General features: G+C 43.2%; 1 protein-coding gene and 1 long non-coding RNA gene across 4 annotated transcripts in view; one reads left to right on the forward strand and one right to left on the reverse strand.

Annotated features, from left to right (window-relative positions):
* SNTB1 (syntrophin beta 1) overlaps positions 1–3,529 on the reverse strand; it is a 228,187-nt gene extending 224,658 nt beyond the window's left edge. The window contains exons 1-2 of one of the 3 annotated variants that reach the window (XM_070630925.1): positions 2,455–3,529; positions 1,487–2,281 (exon numbers count right to left, since the gene is read on the reverse strand). In XM_070630925.1, coding sequence (XP_070487026.1) covers positions 1,487–2,057 — 571 coding nt within the window. In that variant the 5' untranslated portion in view covers positions 2,058–2,281; positions 2,455–3,529. Of the gene's footprint in view, positions 1–1,486; positions 2,282–2,454 lie in introns of those variants that run through there. The other 2 variants (XM_070630924.1, XM_070630926.1) reach the window with 2 other exon arrangements.
* LOC139085116 (uncharacterized) lies at positions 2,192–16,871 on the forward strand. Its single transcript, XR_011543167.1, has 4 exons — positions 2,192–2,396; positions 4,720–4,835; positions 13,297–13,494; positions 16,693–16,871. It is a non-coding gene; the product is annotated as an uncharacterized lncRNA (long non-coding RNA).
* The last annotated feature ends 2,810 nt before the right edge of the window (positions 16,872–19,681 follow it).

Below are 19,681 nucleotides of genomic sequence, written 5' to 3' on the forward strand. Positions count from 1 at the left end.
AAGAAAACTTTTTTCTGTTTACTTATGTTAATCATAAGCCAAAGCAAACAACTTTCCACTTTCTGGATCCAGGATAGCAATTAAATATGAAGACATCACAAATCCTCTAGACAAATAAGGGGGAGGGAAATTCTCTGTATTCTAGGCCAGGAGGTGGGCCATCACGTACCAGAGAGTTGCATCAGCTGTCACCCACAACAAAGTTGGTTTCCCAACTTTGAATTTTCTCAGTTTCACAGGCCAGCACCACAACTGGTGAGCAGGAAATGGACTTGAGCCCTTAATTTAGGATTTAAACCATCCACCAGTTTACAAGGTCTCAGTTGAAACATTCTGTTTCAATGGCTATGGGGTCATTTACTCACTCACTCAGCATGCTTGTCACTGAGCATCTAAGCTCAAGGGAGACGACCCATAACTAAATAAAAGACCCGGGACGACTCAGTCTACAGTTGAGGGGAAGCTGAGTAGATAGACGAAATAATTACACAATATCAGTGCTGACAGAGATATGTACAAAGCCAGCTAAGGGGCAGGGAGGCAGATATCAAGTGAGAAATACAGCTGTGGTGGAAAGGAGAACGCATTATCCCCAACTTCCCTACTCTCTTTCTCCCCCATGTAACACCAAAGAACCACAAAAACGTACAAAATGATGCTACCTATGCTATTCACATTCAATAATTAGGGGATTGTGGACATCAGATCCCAAGAGAGAAGTCTTTAAGATGCCGCACACGCAAGGGAAACTGTTTATAAATGCCGAGTTGTTTCCACACCACTCCAGAAAAACTCCCAGAAATGGAGGCAGAAAAACCACTTCAGCAACCCTCCACCCAGAGCAACCTGGAATCCAGACCGACCGGCCAAACCCCTGGCAGCACAACTGAACTTCTGCATCAACTTCCCAGCCCGTGGCACAGCTCCCCAGTCATCACCCCAGTTTCCTGTCGGAAAGGAGGGAAGTCTAGAAGAGTGGTCGGAGTTTCAGCATTCAAACATTGTCACCCCTCTCTGGTCCCTTTAGGATTCAACCCTTTTAGCTGAGTTGCCCAGGCTTCAGAGGAGAAAATGGTGCCAAAGCAGAAAACTATCAGAGTTGCGATTACTCAGTGAGCTCACTTGGTAACGTGGACATCTACCTTAATTTCCAGTTCCACTTCCCAGCCCCTACACTGCACTTGGATTATCCGCAGATCAAAATGAGGGAACGTGCACTTAGCAAGAGACCGCGGCGCTCGGCACAGAGGAGCTCGAGACACCCTGCTCGCCTAGCCTTTTCATACACCCTGCTGGATCAAAGCCTGTAACGACTGTAGGTGGGGTCAAGTTGCCCCCAGGTGGGTAAAAGTTGTCAAAACTCCATGCCACCTCCCACCCCCAGCCCCCTGGGGTGTGAGGACACTTGGGTGAGGGTGAGGGTGCGGCGGGAGGGCGAGTGGGTGTGTGCGCGCCCAGCGCAGCCCGCGCGGCGTTAACCCCTTACCTTCCAGCAGCACTTCCTTGCCCGCGCGCTTTAACGCCTGCACCGCCTCGTCGTGGGTGGCGTCCCGCAGGTCGGCCCCGTTCACCGACAGGATGGCGTCCCCCACGTACAGGGCTTGGGTCTGATCCGCCGCCAGCCCCTTGAAGATCTTGCTGATGAGGATGGGCATCTTGTTCTCCTTGCCCCCCTTGATGCTGATGCCCAGCCCGCCCAGCTCCTGCTTCAGCACCTTCACGCCACGCTTCTGGTTCGAGATGGCCTCGGGCACCTGCTCGGGCAGGTCGGTAAAGGCGGTGCGGACCCCGGCGGGCGAGTCCGGGGGCTGCGCGCCGCCCGCGCCCGGGTGCCCGCTGCCGGCGCCCCTGCAGAACGAGCCATTGGTGGCGGTCCCGATGCCGTTGTACGCCGCAGAGCCCTCCTCGCAGCTCAGAACCAGGGCGTCCTCGCTCAAGTTCACCAGAACTTTGTGCCAGCGATCCCGCACCAAAACTTCCAGCAGCCCGCTCCGCTGCGCTCGGCCGCCTCCCGCGCCGGCCGGCCCCGCCGCCGCCGCCGCCGCCGCTACCGCCATCTTTCCGGCATTCTTAAAATGCCATGTGATTGCAAAAGCGGGGAAAAGTGGGGAAGGGTTGCGGGGGGAGGACGCGGGGCCTGGGGGAGCGAGGAGCGCGCGCCCCGCGGGGACGAGGCAGGACGCGAGACTCCACTCCGGGAGTTGCAGACGCACTCGGCGCGAGTTGGCAGCCGCAGCCAAGCTGGTTCCCCCTCGCCTGATCCTGGGCGGGGTGGAGCAACCTAAAAGAAGAAGGAGAGACAGAAACAGGGGAGGGAAGAAAAAAAAAGCCAGCTGCCCGTTGCAAAACCCCAAACCAAGGGGAGCCGCGGAACAGCTAACCGCCGGAGAGAGTCGGTAGGAGGAGGCACGCTCGCGGGGAAGGGCGGGGACCCACCACCCGGCGGCCGCTCACCTGTTCCAGCCGCCGCAGCCTCGGCGGTCGCACGCTCACGCCGCCTCCCTCCTCGGAGCGCGCGGCGCCTTAGGGACAGCTTCCCAGAGCCTTCTCGCCACTCCGCCCCAGCCTTCTCTTCTCGACTCTCCCTTTCCCGCGGACGCTCACCCCGCACCTTTGCCTGGTCTATGTGTGCTGCCTTGGCCCCCTCGCTGGATGCTCCTAAGCCCCCATCCCTTTCATACCATCCATTGAATTGTCCCTCAGTCTTAACCCCCCGTTGTATCTGGATCCAGATCTCCTTACTCTGGCTTCCTCACCAAGGCTTGGCTTCTCCTGCTGAGTTCTTACTTGTCTCTCCTTTCCGCAAGGACTCAGGTAAACTCAAACGGAGGCTCTGGGTTCTCTGAGAGTCAAGAGGCAAGGCTGTCCCAAGAACCCGAAATGAAACGTCAGGCTAATCCCAGCCCCCGACACTTCCTTTCTTTAAATGCAGGACATCTTTCTGTGGGGTCTCTGGAGAGGTGTCTCTGCCGGCTGGGCTTTTCAGCAGGTCACTGCCTGCCCCAGAGCCCAGGGGTAAATCTGCTTCCAGCTCTAACACTTTGTATGCTCCTTGTGCCGCCCCAAATGCTTCTTGGGACTTTCTCTTTCTTCCTAAGATCCAGTGTAGGAAGTCCACCATTTAAGAGCTCACTTGCAATGCATTGTACCTCCGAAGTCCCTTTACAGGTTACTTATTGGGAGCTCAAGCTGCATTTTTCCAGAGGAAAGATATTATAATTATTGGTTACCTTCCCAGGCCAATCTGGAAATGCCCACATAACCTATGTCATAGCTGAACCTCCCAGGGTCCTCCTGGTCCTTGAACCTCTCAAGTTCTCTTCCAGCGCTGAGCAGGTCTCATGGATCTCTTGAAGTGTTTCGCCCTTCTCCTTCACCTCCCCTTTCCAGCTCTCTCCAACAACGAAACAAAACGAGACTCACAACTCTCGCAACTGCTAAAGGCAAACTCAGTCCAGCAAGGTGTCAGGAGGAAAGAAATCTCCTTGAACATATTCCCACTGATGTGTGTCTTCACTGAAGTTTCTCTAACCCTTCCAGAATGACTCACACTTTTAATTGAGAATGTTTAAAACTCAGACAAATCCCTAAAGGGTGGCTGCTGTTCCCAGGAGGTCACAGAATAAAATGAAAACACTTGGACATATTTTTTTTGAGGAGGGGAAGTCAATGCAGCCAGGCCAGTGGGAACCCTTGGATTAAAGCTTGGAGTGCCTCCTTTCCTATATTTTTAGACCACCAGTCTTACAAAAGCTCTTTATTCTTTCATGTAAAGCTGGCACCCGTGGCAGGGACAGCAGCCACTGTGGGCAAGATCAGACCAGGAGCTGATACACTGTTGGGTGGGTAAACCCTCTGCCCTCTGCTTTAGAGACTGAGGACTCAGGCGCGTTGCTCTTCAGGAGAATCAGAGCCTGCGTGTCTGCATTCTAACCCAAGGACAGTAAGGCGGAGAGAGGCACCAGAATGCCAGTGAGATGATTTGAAAATCAAAACAGTTCTGCCCCTGGACCGAAATCCTCCATTTGCACTATGCCTGTATCTTGCTTCTGTGGTCCAGCAAAGTGGGAGGCCCAGGCATAACTAGAAGTAGTTTATCGATTTGCCATAAAACATTGCAGGCTCTGGGATGGGAATTTCTCAGAATCTCTATGATAAGCACATTTTTTCTGTGTAAGCAAACCCACATAAGAAGGAGTAGGTTGCTTGTTGAAAATGACATTGGAAGGGGGGGAGACAAATATTTAAGATCATTAGGCCTCAGGCATGCACACTGGCCAGAGATGGCTTTGCCAATGGAATTATAGTAAAGCCCCTATTCCAAGTGTTTTATATATATTGACTTAATTCTTCCAGCAATTCTTGGGGATACTTACTTTTATCATCAGTCCCATTTCACAGGTGAAATAATAGAGATACAGGTTTAATAACTTGCACAGGTCATGTAGCTAGTAAATGGCAGAGTCAGGATTTGAAGCCAGTTTTGATGAGTTTGGACTCTTAACGATCGTCCTGCACTCTCCTGAGAATGCTCGGAGCCTGTAAGCTATCACGTTCATCTTGCACTGAGGCCAGTCTTTCCATTGGGAGGGAAGCTCTGGCGGTTAAGACCCTTCCTCCAGGCTGCATATGGAAAAGCAGAGCCAGCCCTGGTCTCTGGCCTCTCCTTTCCAAGGTTAGAGAACTCCCCCTCCCCTAATGGACATTTTTTTTCTTTAGACACGTTAATATGTTAAAACTGCTGACTGTGCGGTCTTGCTGGCCTGGAAGTCCTACCTTATCCCTCTGACAGCTCTGCATATCTGGCCTCCGATGAGTAATACTGACTCTCAAAGGTAAACCTTACCTACCTCATTTCTTAGTTCTCAGTGGGACTGAGACTACTGCAGTGTAGCTGCAGAACCCTTACAATTAGGACAGATCATAGGCTCCTAGGTCTCCCCTTTTAAAGAACTGTCACTGGAAAGGACCAAAGAGACTTCCAGCTTCCTCATTTTATTAGTGTGGCACCTAAAGCTCAGCATAGAGCAGTGATGGACCCAATGGCACACAGTAAGTTTGGGACAAAGCCTCAACTGGGTCATTATGACTACCAGTCCAATTTCAGTATTCTAACCACTGCACTCGAAGGTCCCGTCTTTTTTTAATTTTTATTTTTTAAGCAGATTTCTTTTGCTTAGCTGTGTCTCCTGTTGTGCTTCCTCTTTCTGTCCTAAACTTTTGACTTCCGTTTCCTATCCAGCCAAAGCTGGAATCCTCCGTGTGTTCCCCTTTCCTGTGGGAGGTGCATTTCCTACAGAGGTTTGGGTGGACTTAGAATTGCAAGAGCTGATCACACAATTCTCCGCTCCACAGAGCTGAGCATATGTGAGTGAGCAGCAGCCTGTGGCAGAAGGGGCAGTGTCCATCCATTCATTCCGCAGTTTTGTTGTGCCCCTACCATGTCCCAGGGCACTGTTCTAGGTGCTAGGATACGGGAGCAGACAGACTGGCAAAGATGTGCTCTGTGAGGCTTCCATTGTAGTGGATGGTAGGGTGGAGAAAGACTGCAAACATAAGATACTTGCGTGGAGAAGTAAATTCTAGGAAGAAAATAAAGCAGAGTTATAGGGTCAAGAGTGACTTAGGGCAAGGGACATCTGGAGGCAGTGGCTGTTAAGGAAAGTCTTTGGGAGAAGGTGACATTTGGGCTGGGACATGGATGATAAGAAGATGAGAGTCTTGCAAAGATCTAGGGAAGAGGGTTCCAGGGAGAAGGGAGAGCCCTTGCAAAGCACCTGAGACAGAACTAACCTGTCTGGTTCAAGGGACCAAAAGGAGGTCAGCATGGCCCATGGCAGGAAGAGAGAGTTGGGAGGGGAGATCAGAGAGATAGGCTGGACCAAAACGCAAGATAGGGCCGTGGAGGATTACAACACAGGCCATTCTCCTTGTCCCCTTTGGGCTTCAACAACCACACATTTTGGATTGTCAGGGACAGTCTTGTTTCAAATATTACTTCCTATTACCTACTGATTAAACTTCTACTGGTTTGAACCCATGCTCCAATATTCAGATTTGGAAAATGTGATGATTGTACTTTTGGTACTGTTTCCTAAAGAGTAGGTTGAACATCTTTAGGGGGATTATTCAATATACAGGATGGAGAGCAGATACAAGGGGAATAGTGAAGAAGAGAAAAGTGGAGAGCTCTTTGATATCTGGGGGAAAATGGGAGAACAGAAGGAGAGAGGAGCAGGAGAGGTGCTTGAAATTCACAACCCCTAAGATAAGGAATACCCACGTAAATATCTATTGACTAAACACTTACTAAGTACCTTCTCTTCTAAGGAACTGAGGAAGGTACTGGAGGTAGGCTGACCCAAAGATGCAAAGATAATTAAGACAGGAAGACAGATTGTACACAAAGAGTACATGGGGGGAATGCCATGGCTGCAGTGCTGAGTGTGAATGGGTGGAAGCAGCCAGCCTCTGATTCCAAATCATAATACTGGGTTAGTGATTCTTATTGGAAAGATGAAGCCCTAAGACAGAGGGATGGCACAGGAAGAGAGGCTGAGCAAGTTCTGTCTTCTCTGGTGTGCCCCAGTTGGCTAACAGGTGCATTATCAATTTTAAATGTGTTTGCAGACACCACCTGGCATTTGCCTGGGTGGATCCTTGATAAACTAGATAGACCACCATCCAGACTGTCAGCCAGCCAGTGATTCAGGTGAGAGTTATTTGATTGCTCACTGAGTTTAGAATGTTGTAGTGGGGACTTTTCCCAGGAGCAGGAGTAGCCCAGGGCAGAATTTAAAGTGCTTAGATGGTTATCTTCCACCTTCTCTTATGGAGTTCCTCTTCTTTTACTTCCCTTTCATAACTGCTGTTGCTGAAACAAGGCTTATACCAGTCATTTGGGATCTATAATATAAATTTAAGTCACTTTTCTTAAGGGATTTTACATTTGATCCTTTTTTGCAATGGCAGTTTAGAGCCCATATTAAAGACATGTTGAACAAAATGGCTCTTTGAAATCCTAGTAGGCAAGATATCCCACTCCACACTAGTAACTTCAGCAAGTTGGCTTACGTAGGCATAGATGTCCTGGTGTGATGGTGAAGAAGAATAGGAAATCAATTTCTTCCATACGCATCTTCAAAATATGGCCGAAAGAAAATGAAAAGTCAAGGATGATACTTGAAAAATGTTGAAAGCAGAATCGACGGGGTCTGGCACTCGATTTGGATGTGGGAAGCAAAGGAAAAGATTGATTACAGGGAGAGAAATTCGTAACTATTTGCTCACTTTTGAATGGCTTCTATGCATGGTTAAACTAGAACTATACAAAAATAGCCCCAATTAATTGCAAAACTTGGAAGCCCAGAGGCAGAAGACACATTTACAGGCAAATGGTTCCTGCCCTACTTCTAGAATAAAAATTTAAGCCCTCTGAGGCATCGCAAGACACTGTATTTACATGCAGTGTCCACTGGCCTGGCATTGATGCCTGCAAGCTGTGGTTTGCCTGGTGAAGAGGTGAAGAAAACAAGAATAAGCAAAAGGCAGAGCCTGGAGACAATCCCAGGCAGCTGCCTCCTTTTCGCTTTTCCGTGGGTGTCAATATTTTGCACTTCGGGGGCAGAGGACTGTGGTGGAAGTAAGAGGGCAGGAGTTCTCCCAGGACCACGCTGGAATGGAACAGCCAGCTTCAGGAGCAGCCAGAATGACCGGTGGAGAAAATAGCAGGGAAAATACTAGCAGAAGTACTTCCAGGAGAAAACAAATCGTCGCAGGCTGGCTAGAATTTCATTTTTCATATATTTCTGTTCAGTATCAGTTTTCTCAGGGCAGGGGCTATGTTTCAGATTTCATAGCTATTATAGCCTTAAAGTGCTTCAAGGTAATGCCTAGCAGTTGTTCTCAAACTTAGGAGGGAATTAGAACCACCTGGGGAGCATGTTAAAAAAGCATCGAATTCAATAATCCCTTCAACATTTATTCGCAGACTTCTGAAATGTAGTTTCTTCCATATATACTTCCTTCTGTTGCTGTTGATTTTAATTTCACTATGATATAAATTCCTATTTACTGTGCTATGACCCATTACTATTATTATTCTCTTTTCTGCTCAGATATGCCAAATGTGAGCCTCTTCAAGCTGACTCCTGTGTTCTTTTGACAAGTCTCCATTATCATTAAGCATTTTTTTCTTTCTGACATAACAAGTTATTCCAGGATCAACTTATATTTTATCTACCTAACCCCATAATCAGTCATTCCTTAAGGAGCGCTGGTTCCTTTTAGTGTGAAATGTTATTTAAAAACCAAGATCTGACGACTAGATGTGCTTATTTCTACTATGGTAGTAGATAGAGTTCATACTCATACCCCCAATTCAAATCTGACATCATAGATTCTTTCTTATTTTTCCTTATTCCATATTTGTTTGTTTGTTTTTTGAGGAAGATTGGCCCTGAGCTAACATCTGTGCCAGTCTTTCTCTATTTTATATGTGGGACGCCTGCCACAGCATGGCTCAATAAGCGGTACAGAGGTCTGTGCCCGGAATCTGAACTGGCGAACCCCAGGCTGTCCAAATGGAGCGTGTGAACTTAACTGCTATGCCACCAGGCTGGCTCCTCCTTATTCCATATTTTATCACCCAATGTATGAGAAATCTGGTTTTCAAAAATGTCAAGGTATTTATTTATTTTGCCATGTCCTACAATATAGAAAGAGATTGTTTCAGAATTACTATTACTATTCCAGTAGCAATACCAACAGCAAACCTACTTAGTAAGTTCAAAATTTTTTGCAGTTCGTTTTGTCCTTAGAATGTGTTCCAATAAAGGTACACAGAGTATAATATAAATGCTCGATCTAATCTACCACCTAGAAATCTAGGTATGGGAAAGCAGGCAGATCCAGATGGAGGGGCATTCTAGAAAACATGTGGCCTGAACTCCCTGAAAATATCAAGTCATGAGAGACAAAAAACAATTTTCTAAACAAAAGGAAGTGAAAGAGACATGAAAATCAAATAAAATGCAAGATTTTGGATTAGATCGTCAAAGAAAAACTACAAGGACTTTTTTTGGTAGTAATTAAAGACATTTAAATATAGACTGTGTATTTGATAACATAATAGCATCAATATTAATTAAATTCCTTGGGTGCAATAATGGTGTTATGGTTGTAGACATCTTTGTTCCTAAAAGATATGCGTTGATATGTTCAGGGGTGAAATGATGCCCATAACTGACTTTCAAATGGAGAGAGAGAGGAATTATCAAGCAAACGTGGCAACCTATGAACTGACTTTCAAATGGAGTCTGACTTTTCAAATATTTTTTCTCAAGCAAGAGAAAAAAAGATCTATGAAGCAAATTAACAATAAGTGCATCTAGTGAAAGGTAGATAGGGTTCATTGTATGATTTTTTTCAACTTTTTTGTAGGTTTAATACTTATTTTGAAACTATAGTTGGGGATAATAATGCTGAAACCTAAGCCCCACTCCAAAAGATCCTGATGAGTCTGGTCTTGGGTAGGGTCTGGAAGTGCACATTTTATCAAGTGGGTTCTGGTGTAAATAAGACAGCATTGTCAGAAAGGCTGAGCAGAAACCTGTCATTTTCCAGAGTGGAAACCCAACACCAAAGGCTCCCTAAGGTCACACATCCTTGGAGGCAAAGTCAGGACTAAAATGTCTTTCTCCTAAGAAACAGTGGCTCTAGATCGGTTAAACCCGACAAGATAGTGGGTAATCAATAAATATTTAATAATTGCTGGATAATCCCAAATGCTATGGTAGAGAAAGAAAAGGGAACTGATTAAGTGCTCCCTGATTCTGACCCAGGCACTTTCAGATACCTTCACTGTTGTAATCGTTCCGAGAAACTAAGGTTTAGATGGATAATCCATTTTTTATGTGTGAAGAAACTGAGGCTGAGAAGTTGAGCAACTGTGAAGTCCAGCTGCTTAGACTTACATCCCAGCTCCCTAACTTACGAGCTCTGTGACACCAGGGAAATCATTCAACTCTTTTAAGCTTCAATTTGCTCACTAAAATATGTGTTTAACAATTACTTTCGTTTCATAGGATTATTGTATGGATTAAATAGAATAGTCCGTGTTAGGCACTTGACACAAAGCCCACACTGAGTGAAAAAAAGTGATCAAGAAATGTTAACTAGTCTTACTAGGTTTGAGATGACAGAAGTGGTAAGCGGTAAACATTTTAGTTGAGGTATATAGATTTAAGATGAGCAGAAAAAGAATCTTCTCTATATGTAGTTGAATATAATGGTATACAGCTTATAAATTCATTTTAAGTTCTCTTGCTATTTCTTTCCTCTCTTCCTCTTTGCCTTCCACCCTCCCTCCTAAAACCAACTGAAATTTTAACTATGCCTTAGGACAGCAAGAACTATGTATAGGATACTGAAGATTCATAGTCAAGTGGAAGGGTTGGAAAACTCTGGCCCCTGGTCTAGCTCTTTGTTTTTCTAAATAAGTTTTATTGGAACACAGCAACATACATTTGTCTACATCTTGTCTATGGCTGCTCTCATACTGCAATGGCAGGCAAAGCGGGCAATCTAACAGAGACTGTAGAACCCTCTGATCCTTGAGCCCTTTGCCTGTAGAGATGGTCAAAAATATAAAAATATTTCTAACCTGGCTCTTTACAGAAAAAGAATGATTCCTGGTCTAGTGTATTGAAATGCTGGGAAAAGGACTGGAGCAACTATAAAACCAGGGGAAAACTAGAAGTCAAGTTACGAGGCACTAGTCTGGCTAATAGTAAGCATTTCAGTTCACGGTAGCTATCATTATTATATATAAAGGAAACAAGAAAGAGAAATCGAACCAACATTTGAAAGTGCTCACAAAGGGCCAGTTTATATTTTCTCATGCAATATTCACATCAACTCTGTGAAGCAGAATTCATCCCAGTTTTATAAATGGAGACTTGGAACACAGAGAAATAAAGAAACCCACTCAGGATCACATCAATTTGGAGTGGAAGGATTGGAATTCAGACTTAAGTTTGACAAACTCCACATCATGTCCCCTTTCCTCTGGGTCACCCTGCCACCTTCGCCACATTTTAGGCCCCATTTGATTGAAAGTCAGATTTTACATCTGTGGTCCTCTGAGTGAGGGCCTTTAAAATCATTTTTAAAGAGAAGCCCCCAAGAGGATCAACCTCTCTTCCAATGAGTGAGTCTTTGGCAGCCCTAACATTGCTATGTTTTAAACTCTGTCCCACAGGCTATCTGAAAGATTAAAACACTGTGACTGCTCCTCTCAATGCCACCAACACCAATACCCCCACATAAAAAACAGCTTTAGATTACAGTCAGAGCGAAGAAGCCCAATTTTTGCACGAATGCAAAACCAATTTATTAGCATTTATTTTCTTTCCAGAAAGTCAAGCAACTGAAAAATTTGTTTTGGGATTGTTGGGGATTTCTTTCTTTTTTTTTTTTTTGTTAAGAGAGAATTTTGTTTTGCCCGATAGAATCTACTTAGAGTGAACTTAGATTCTTTCGCAAAAAGCCCATTATAATCAATGAGTCCTGAAATTCTCTCAAGGCTAAAATTTTTGTGGAAGAGAGAAGCTTGCGACAGTAGGAGAATGATGATGGTGATGATGATTATCCATTTTCTTGAAATATTCTGCCCTCTAGTTTTCTGTTTTCCAAATTTCGATAGAGACATAAGTATAGAAGAAAGATTTCTCTATTATGAGAAGAACAATACACGTACTATGATAAATGGCTCCAGTGTTGGGTAATAATCAGTGGTGAGAAATATGAAAACCTGAAGAACACTAACTTCCTGTAAGAGGCCAGCAGTGTCCCTCAATGGCCAGTGATTGTTGCCTTCTCGGAAAGCATAGGGACCAGATCTTCTGATTTTCCAAGACAATTGAGAAATCTACTTTTCAATGATTTTTTAAATTTGGCTCAACCTGTTAGAACCGCTACTATCAAAAAGACAAGAGCTAACAAGAGCTGGCGCGGATGTGGAGAAAAGGCAACTCTTGTGCACTGTTGATGGGAATGTAAATTGGTATAGCCACTCTGGAACACAGAATGGAGGTTCCTCTAAACCTTAAAATAGAACAATCGTATGATCCAGAAATCCTACTTCTGAGTATATGTCTAAAGGAAATGAAATCACTATCCTGAAAAGATATCAGCACTCCCACGTTCATTGTAGTATTATTCACAATAGCTAAGACATGGAAACAACTGAAGTGTAGATGGGTGAATGGATAAAGAGATGTTGTATATATATACCGGAGTATTATTCAGCCATAAAAAAGGAGGAAATCTTGCCATTTGTGACAACATAGATGGACCTCAAGAGCATTGTGCTAAGTGAAATAAGTCAGACAGAGAAAGACAAACACTATTATCTCACTCATATGTGGAATCTAAAAACACTGAACTCATAGAAACAGAGAGTAGATTGGTGGTCCTGGGGTGAGGGGAATAGGTGAAGGTGGTCAAAGATGGACAAACTTTCAGATATAAGATGAATAAATTCTGGGGATCTAATGCACAGCATGGTGACTATAGTTAACAATATTGTATTGTGTACTTGAAAGTTGCTAAGAGAGTAGATCTTAAAAGTTCTCACCATAAAAAAAAGATAAGTACATAAAGTAATGGATGTGTTAACTAATCATATTGTGGTAATCATTTCGCAATATATACACATATCAAATGATCGTGTTGAACACAAACTTATACAATGTTATATGTCAATTATGTCACAATAAGGCTGGAAAGAAACTTTGGCTCTAATTTGTGTAAAATATCATTTGGCCCCACAAATAAAATAAAAGGCAAGCAAACCAAAGACTCATTTAGGCTGAATTTGGACTTTGGGTCATGACGTCATACTTCCCACTGTAAGTAACTGAACTGAAGGTCTGGATTTCTCTCTCAGTCTCTGGGAAGTTTGTATATGGTAAGTCTGTTCTTAGCGCTCTGATACAATCTCGTGTTCTCATAGAATGAAACCTCTGATCTCCAAGGACTACCCAGCCCTGCTCAATAAATGTAATGCTACAGGGGAGGTTTTTTGGCAGCCAGCCAACTGGCCTTCCTTTGGCTTCATGTATGCTCCTTCAACCTATACCCGTTCCCAAACTGGTGACAGAAATAAGATGGTAGATATTTTGCTTTCTACTATATGGTTCAACAAGAGACTAGATGCCTTTATATTAGGTTCTTGCAAAAAAGACACAGAACAGCTATCAGAGAGTAATTTTCCATCTCTTTCCAAACTTCCAGTTGTCAAGAGAAAAACACTTCCACAAACTTGGTGCAAAAACAAACGAAAAGAAACCCAACCAACATGATCCAAAAAGCACTGAAAATGGGACTTGTATAGAGAGAGGAAATTTGGGTTTATTTGAACCTATAGGAGTTCTGGAATTTTCTGCACTTTATATTCTCTGTGAACGTGGTCAACCCAGAGAACATTTCTGGGTAAGTACCCGGACTCTGCTCCCTGTAAATGCCCCTAACATTTTAGAAATTAGCTTTAGCCACTACAGGCTTAACTCAGGTACAGAGTTTATGGAGCAAGCAGATCTAGTCCTGAGCAGCCTTGGGAAGTACAGTCTGACCCTCTGTCATCCAGGGACGGATCAGATTATGAAGACATTTCAAGGCTACAAACTAACAATGCTCAGAGACTGGGTAGTTTCCAGGAGAAACCGTTCGCCTCTTTCTTCCTTTCCTAAGTAATCACAAGAAGTCTAATTTACCCAACCATTCTCAGGGGTCTTTCATTTTTATATTATATTACCGTCTGAAAATGTTTTCATATGGATGATGGCAATTGAGTCTCAAAACGTCCTAGAAAGGTAGGCAGGTCAGATATTGTTAAGCATCATTTTCTGAGGAGGGCACAAAAGCTTAGCAAGGTTATATGACTTTACCAAGGTTACTATAATTCAGGGTTTCTGAGTCAAGCTTAAGCATTTTTTCTTCAGTATCCAGAGAATCATCACTCTATACAATACCGTGCCAATTCTGTTGAGGCCATCAGCTTTTACACCTGATGCATGTGTCCCTCTCACCTTTGATCTCAATGTTATGTAAATATTCCAATAATTTCAGAAACAATTCTTGACTAATCCGTAAACAGACTGTGCTAGATGCTTTTATGGGATTAAAAAACACAGGATTTGGTTTCTGATCTGAAGGGATGGACAATTTGGATTTTAAAGAAAAGAATTACATGAAACTATACCCAAAAATAGAGGTAAAATTAAGAATAATAGGTCTCATAGCATGAGTCAAGAACAGAGCTAAGTACTTTGCATATATTATCTGATTTAATCCTTGGAGCAACTCTCCAAGGCAATTGTGATTATCCATCTGACAGTAGAGGAAACTATTAAGTAACCTGCCCAAGGTCATAGCTGGCTAACGCCAGAGCTAGGATTCAACTGCACTTCTGCCAGACGCCCAAGTCCTGGAGAGTTTCACTATGCCATTCTGACTCCCTAAACATACACAGGAGCCCATTGTGGTAGGGGCTGAACACTTCAACGCCCAGGAAAATGTGGACGGTGGGCATCCCCAGAGAAAGGGAGGGCCAGGGAAGGGTGTGTGAGTTGGGACTTGAAAAAAATGGTGAGCGTGGACTGGTGCAGAGCCAGTGGTGGTGAGGAGGACACAGGTGGGTTGGAAAAGCACGAGTAATAGATGGGTGATTGGTTAGAGCTGTGTGATGCAAAGTCAATCTCAGAGATCAGATGGCTTACCTGGCTGGAGAGCTGTAGGTTAGCACGGCGTGTTCTTGGAGCTGGATTTATAACTGTGCTTCTTTGTTCTGAAGGGGAATTTGTTGCTTTCACCAATTGCCCTAGCTTCCTGGGTTCAGGTACTCTCTGGAGTGAATGAAAAGCAAGATTTTGCAACATCCGTAGGAGAAGAAGGAAGGGGCTCTCCTGAATAAGAAAGAGTGGGTTGAATTCACCTTTTCTTAGGGCATCATAAAGGAGAGTTTGAAAGGCCGGTGGAGGGTGTTATGCACACTTGTTTCACAACACAGGGCTTTTTGCACAAGTTCTTGAAAGAGTGATTCAAATTTTGTACCTATCAAAACCGTGGCCTACAGATGTGTTTTACTTGATCTGCATATTTTGGTTAGCTGGAATGTGATTTTCTGGACTCTGCTTTCTCTATTATTTCCTCTGTCTTCCAAAGCTTCCATTGGTGCTGGGATGTGATGCCAGGAGCAGCAGAAAATGTACTAGCCAGAGCCAACCTTTTGAGTTATAGATGAATCCAGACTGGGGAGGCTTTATTTCCTAGAGGACTCTGCCCCTCTCAGCCATTCCCAAAGGGATTCAATTCTGATATAGGATGACAGTAGGATGGTAGAATTGTTGGGCTTTCTGCATACTCCTCACTAAAGAGTAACGGTTTCTCACGAGGAAAGGTGATACTGTTGGAGACCTTGGACCTCTGGGTGAGGACTCACGCCAACTTAGAGAGGCCTAGGGTTAGATAACCTTCCCTCTGTCTCATGGAAGATACGTGACCTAAGAAGAGCTAGAGTTTTGCATTCTGTCACCTCGCTCTCCTGGATGGGTGTGTCCAAATCTGCCTGCCGGATCCCCTCTCCAGTCTACTTAGCACAGGGCGTTAGGAGCCAAGACACTCAGGCCAAGATGCCAACTGAATGGCTGACATCAGAAATCAGGACTGAATTACAACAAGGGTCCTTATGTGAGGTAGCCCAAGGCACAGAAAGCCGGAGTCCTCAAGGAAATGGCAAGATTCAAATACTGGGAGGACATAAACAAAAAACATCCCATAAAAAAACAAATAAAACATGATAAATTTCCAAAAAGCTTCTCAGCCTCATTCACAGTAAAAATTAAAATAATAAAGCACCGTTTTTCGTCTCTCAGGTTGGCAAAGATCTAAGAAGTTTGATAATATCCAATCTCAAAGATAGTGTGGGGAGATAGAACTCGAATTCCCTATAAATGGACTGCACATTAAAACAAACCTCTTGGAGAACTTTTCAGCACTATCTATGATGCATATACACTTTGGTCCAGCTCTTCTATTTTTGGGAAATTTTCTGACAGATATACTCACACAGGTGCAGAAAGGTACCAGGCAAGGAACTCCATTGCAGCATTTTTTATAATAGTGAAAAACCGGAAACCATTTAGATGTCCATGAATAGGGAACATCATGCAGACATTTTTAAAGATGTCAAAATAATATTAACTCAAAAGGGACAAACTTCCAGTTATAAGACAAATAAGTCCTGGGGATGTAATGTACAGCCTCGTGACCATAGTTAACAATGCTATGTTGTGTATTTGAAAATTGGTAAAAGAGGAGATCTTGAAAGTCCTCATCACATGCAAACACACAAATTGTGACCATGTGAGATGATGGACGTTAACTAAACTTATTGTGCCAATCATTTCACAATATATACGTATATCAAATCATTATGTTGCATACCTAAAACTAATGCGATGTTATATGGGAATTATATCTCAGTTAAAAAAAACTAAGTCAAAAGAAGCAAATAATAGATTAGTAGGTACAGTATGAGCTTTTTTGTATGAAACAACAAAAAGCAAAATGATGTATGTATCCATATACGTCTCTCTTTCTCTCTGCATGTATCTATGTATACTTCTCCAGGCATGGACATGTCTGAAAGGATGCGCGCAACAGCTAATAATGATTGCCACTGGGAATGTGAGTGAGAAGACCAATGAGATAAGGGGGCTTTTTGTTTTACTTTGTTGACTTATGTACAACTTGAATGTTTTCAGTAGTGAACAATTTATTTCTCTTATAATTAAAACAATATTTTAAATGAACTTATAAATGAGAAAAGCAGTAATTCTTTACTAGGAAGATCAAGTGCTATCGACATCAAGTTCAAAGCATCAAAGATACTAATGATAATAATAATAATAACACATACTTAGCACTTCTTTGTGCTCGCCACTGTTTATGCACGTTGCATACATTAACTCATTTAAGCCTTATAATGATCCTATGAAGTAACTACAGTGGTCCCCCCTTATCCACGGTTTTACTTTGCGAGGTTTCAGTTATCCGTGGTCAACTATGGTCTGAAAATATTAAATGGAAAATTCCAGAAACAAACAATTCTTAAGTTTTAAATTTTGTGCCCTTCTGAGTAGGTTCATGAAATCTCACTCTGTCCTGCTCCATCTGCCGGGTCGTTGTTTACGCCTTTGTCAAGCGTATCCACCCTGTATACGTTAACGGATCATTAGTCGCATAGTAGCCATCTTGGTTGTCAAACAGACTGTCATGGTATCACAGTGCTCATGTTCATGTAACCCTTATTTTATTTAATAATGGCCCTGAAGCACAAGAATTGCTATGTTGGCAATTTGGATATGCCAAAAAGAAGCTGTAAAGTGCTTTCCCTTAAGTGAAAAGGTGAAATTTCTCCACTTAATAGGGAAAGAGAAAAATCTTATGCTGGGATCCCTAAGAACTTTTATTCCAGTGTATTGTTAAAATTGCTCTATTTTATTGTAGTTATTGTTAATTTCTTCCTGTGCCTAATTTATAAATTAAACTTTATCATAGGTATAACATATAGGAAAAATCATAGTATATATTGGGTTCCACATTATCCATGGTTTCAGGCATCCACTGGGGGTCTTGGAACATACCTTTGTGGATAAGGGGGCACTACTATACTATTCGTACCACAATTTCAGTGATGAGGAACCGAGGCATAAGGAGGTCAACTTACTCTAGGACACACAGCTGGTAGGTGGTTGAGCAGGTATGGGTGAGGGAAGTCTTGAGTTTTTACCCTTGACCTCTGTCTTACCCTGTGTACCTAGCTAAGATGGGAGACCCTTGAGTTCAGAACTGAGCTGAGGACTGATCTGAAACTGACAAGTAGGAGGCAGGAAATTGTTGTAACAGTCTTGGATGTGCCCCCGATCTCCTTTACCGGCCACTGGGTACCTGGTGGTATACAAGTTGAACAGCTTCAAAAAGCCAGAGAGACAATATTTCTGCTCATGCAAGTTTGGCTAACTTGATTGTTGTATCAATTAGAGTTAGGGGGAGCTGTGTATAATAGGAACCCAACAAAGTGATTGCTTTAATAAGATAAAGATTTATTTTTTGCCTTTGTACAAGAATTTCAGAAATAGTCCAGGGCTAATTTGGTGGCTGTATGAAATTAGGGACCAAAGATCCTTCCAGCTCTCCAACCACCATCCCTTGTGTGTGGCCTTCATAGTCACAGTCAAGACGGCTGTTGGAGCTTCAGCCATAGCATCTTTATTTCAAGGAGAAAGAAACAATAAGAACAGACAACAGGGGTGCATACCTAAGTATGCTTCTTGAAAGATGCTAAACGGCAATTCTCCTCGTATATCATTGTTCAGAACATAGTCATTTATTCACACCTGGCTGTAAGAAAGCTGGGAAAATTAGTCTTTATTCTAGACAGTCGTTTGCCTGTATAACAATTTTGGGTTCTATTACTAAGGAAAAAAGGGAGAAAGGATATTAGGGTAGGCAAGCAGCAGTTCTGCCCCAAATGGTCCATTTCTGGGTGTCTGGAAAGGCAGAGTTCTCATCTTATAGTTTCAAAATACCAAAGGCCGTTCTGCCAATAACTTTGATCTGAGTAACTGAACAAGGAGCATTTTGGGGACACGGGGCACCTAAGGATGCAAGTAGGTAAGTGGATACTAAGCAGGCATAAAGGACTCTAAGAAGGCATGGAAGGGCTCGGAAAATAAGTTCTACCCTTTCACAATTATTACAAAAGTCAGACTTGAACTTGGATCAATTTTCTTTATTTGGGCCTTTCCTGTAAGAAGGCTTTCACACCACGCTGTCTATGAGAGAATCTTTAACTTCTCATCTTTGGAAAACAGAAGGAATGTCCTAGGTCTCATGCAACATCTCTGTGTAGTAAGAACTCAAGGGGCATTTTCTTTACTTATCAGTCTCCCCACCTGGACTTAGAAAGAAATGAATCTCTTAACTCAGAAGGATGTGCGGAGGAATAGCAAGGAAGAAATGAAATGGGCTGAAAGAACAAGGAGTAGAGTTCTGCCAAATATTTTGGAGTCACAGCAGGGCAGACAGACTGTAATGGGTTCTAATTGGCACCTGCATAAGCCATAACATTCTTACTTTCCGCTAAGTGGCACTCTGGAAAGGTGAGAAATTACTTTCTACCTTAGAAAACATGAAAGAAAATCCAGTAACTCACGCTTTAGTAAAAGCAAAATAAAACCAACAAAGCTCCCAGCCATCACAAAGGAGGAGAAAACTGCAAGCAAGAATCAGAGAGGAATTTAGGCATAAAAGGATTCAAAGCAGGAATTGGCAATCAATGGCCTGCAGGCCAAATCTGGCCCACCACCTGTTTGAATATGGCCTGTTTTTACATAGCTAAGAATTGCTTTTACATTTTTAAATGGTTGAAAAAAATAAGAAGAAGAATGTTTAGTGACACAGGAAAATTATATGAAATTCAAATTTCAGTGTCTGTAAATAAAATTTAATTGGAACACAGCCATGCCCATTGATTTATGCACGCTCTATGGCTGTTTTTGTGCTGTAACAGCTGAGCAGAGAGTAGTTGCAAAGTCCAAAATATTTCTTTATCCTT

This window comes from Equus przewalskii, chromosome 8 (assembly GCF_037783145.1).
Source record: "Equus przewalskii isolate Varuska chromosome 8, EquPr2, whole genome shotgun sequence".
NCBI lineage: Eukaryota > Metazoa > Chordata > Mammalia > Perissodactyla > Equidae > Equus > Equus przewalskii.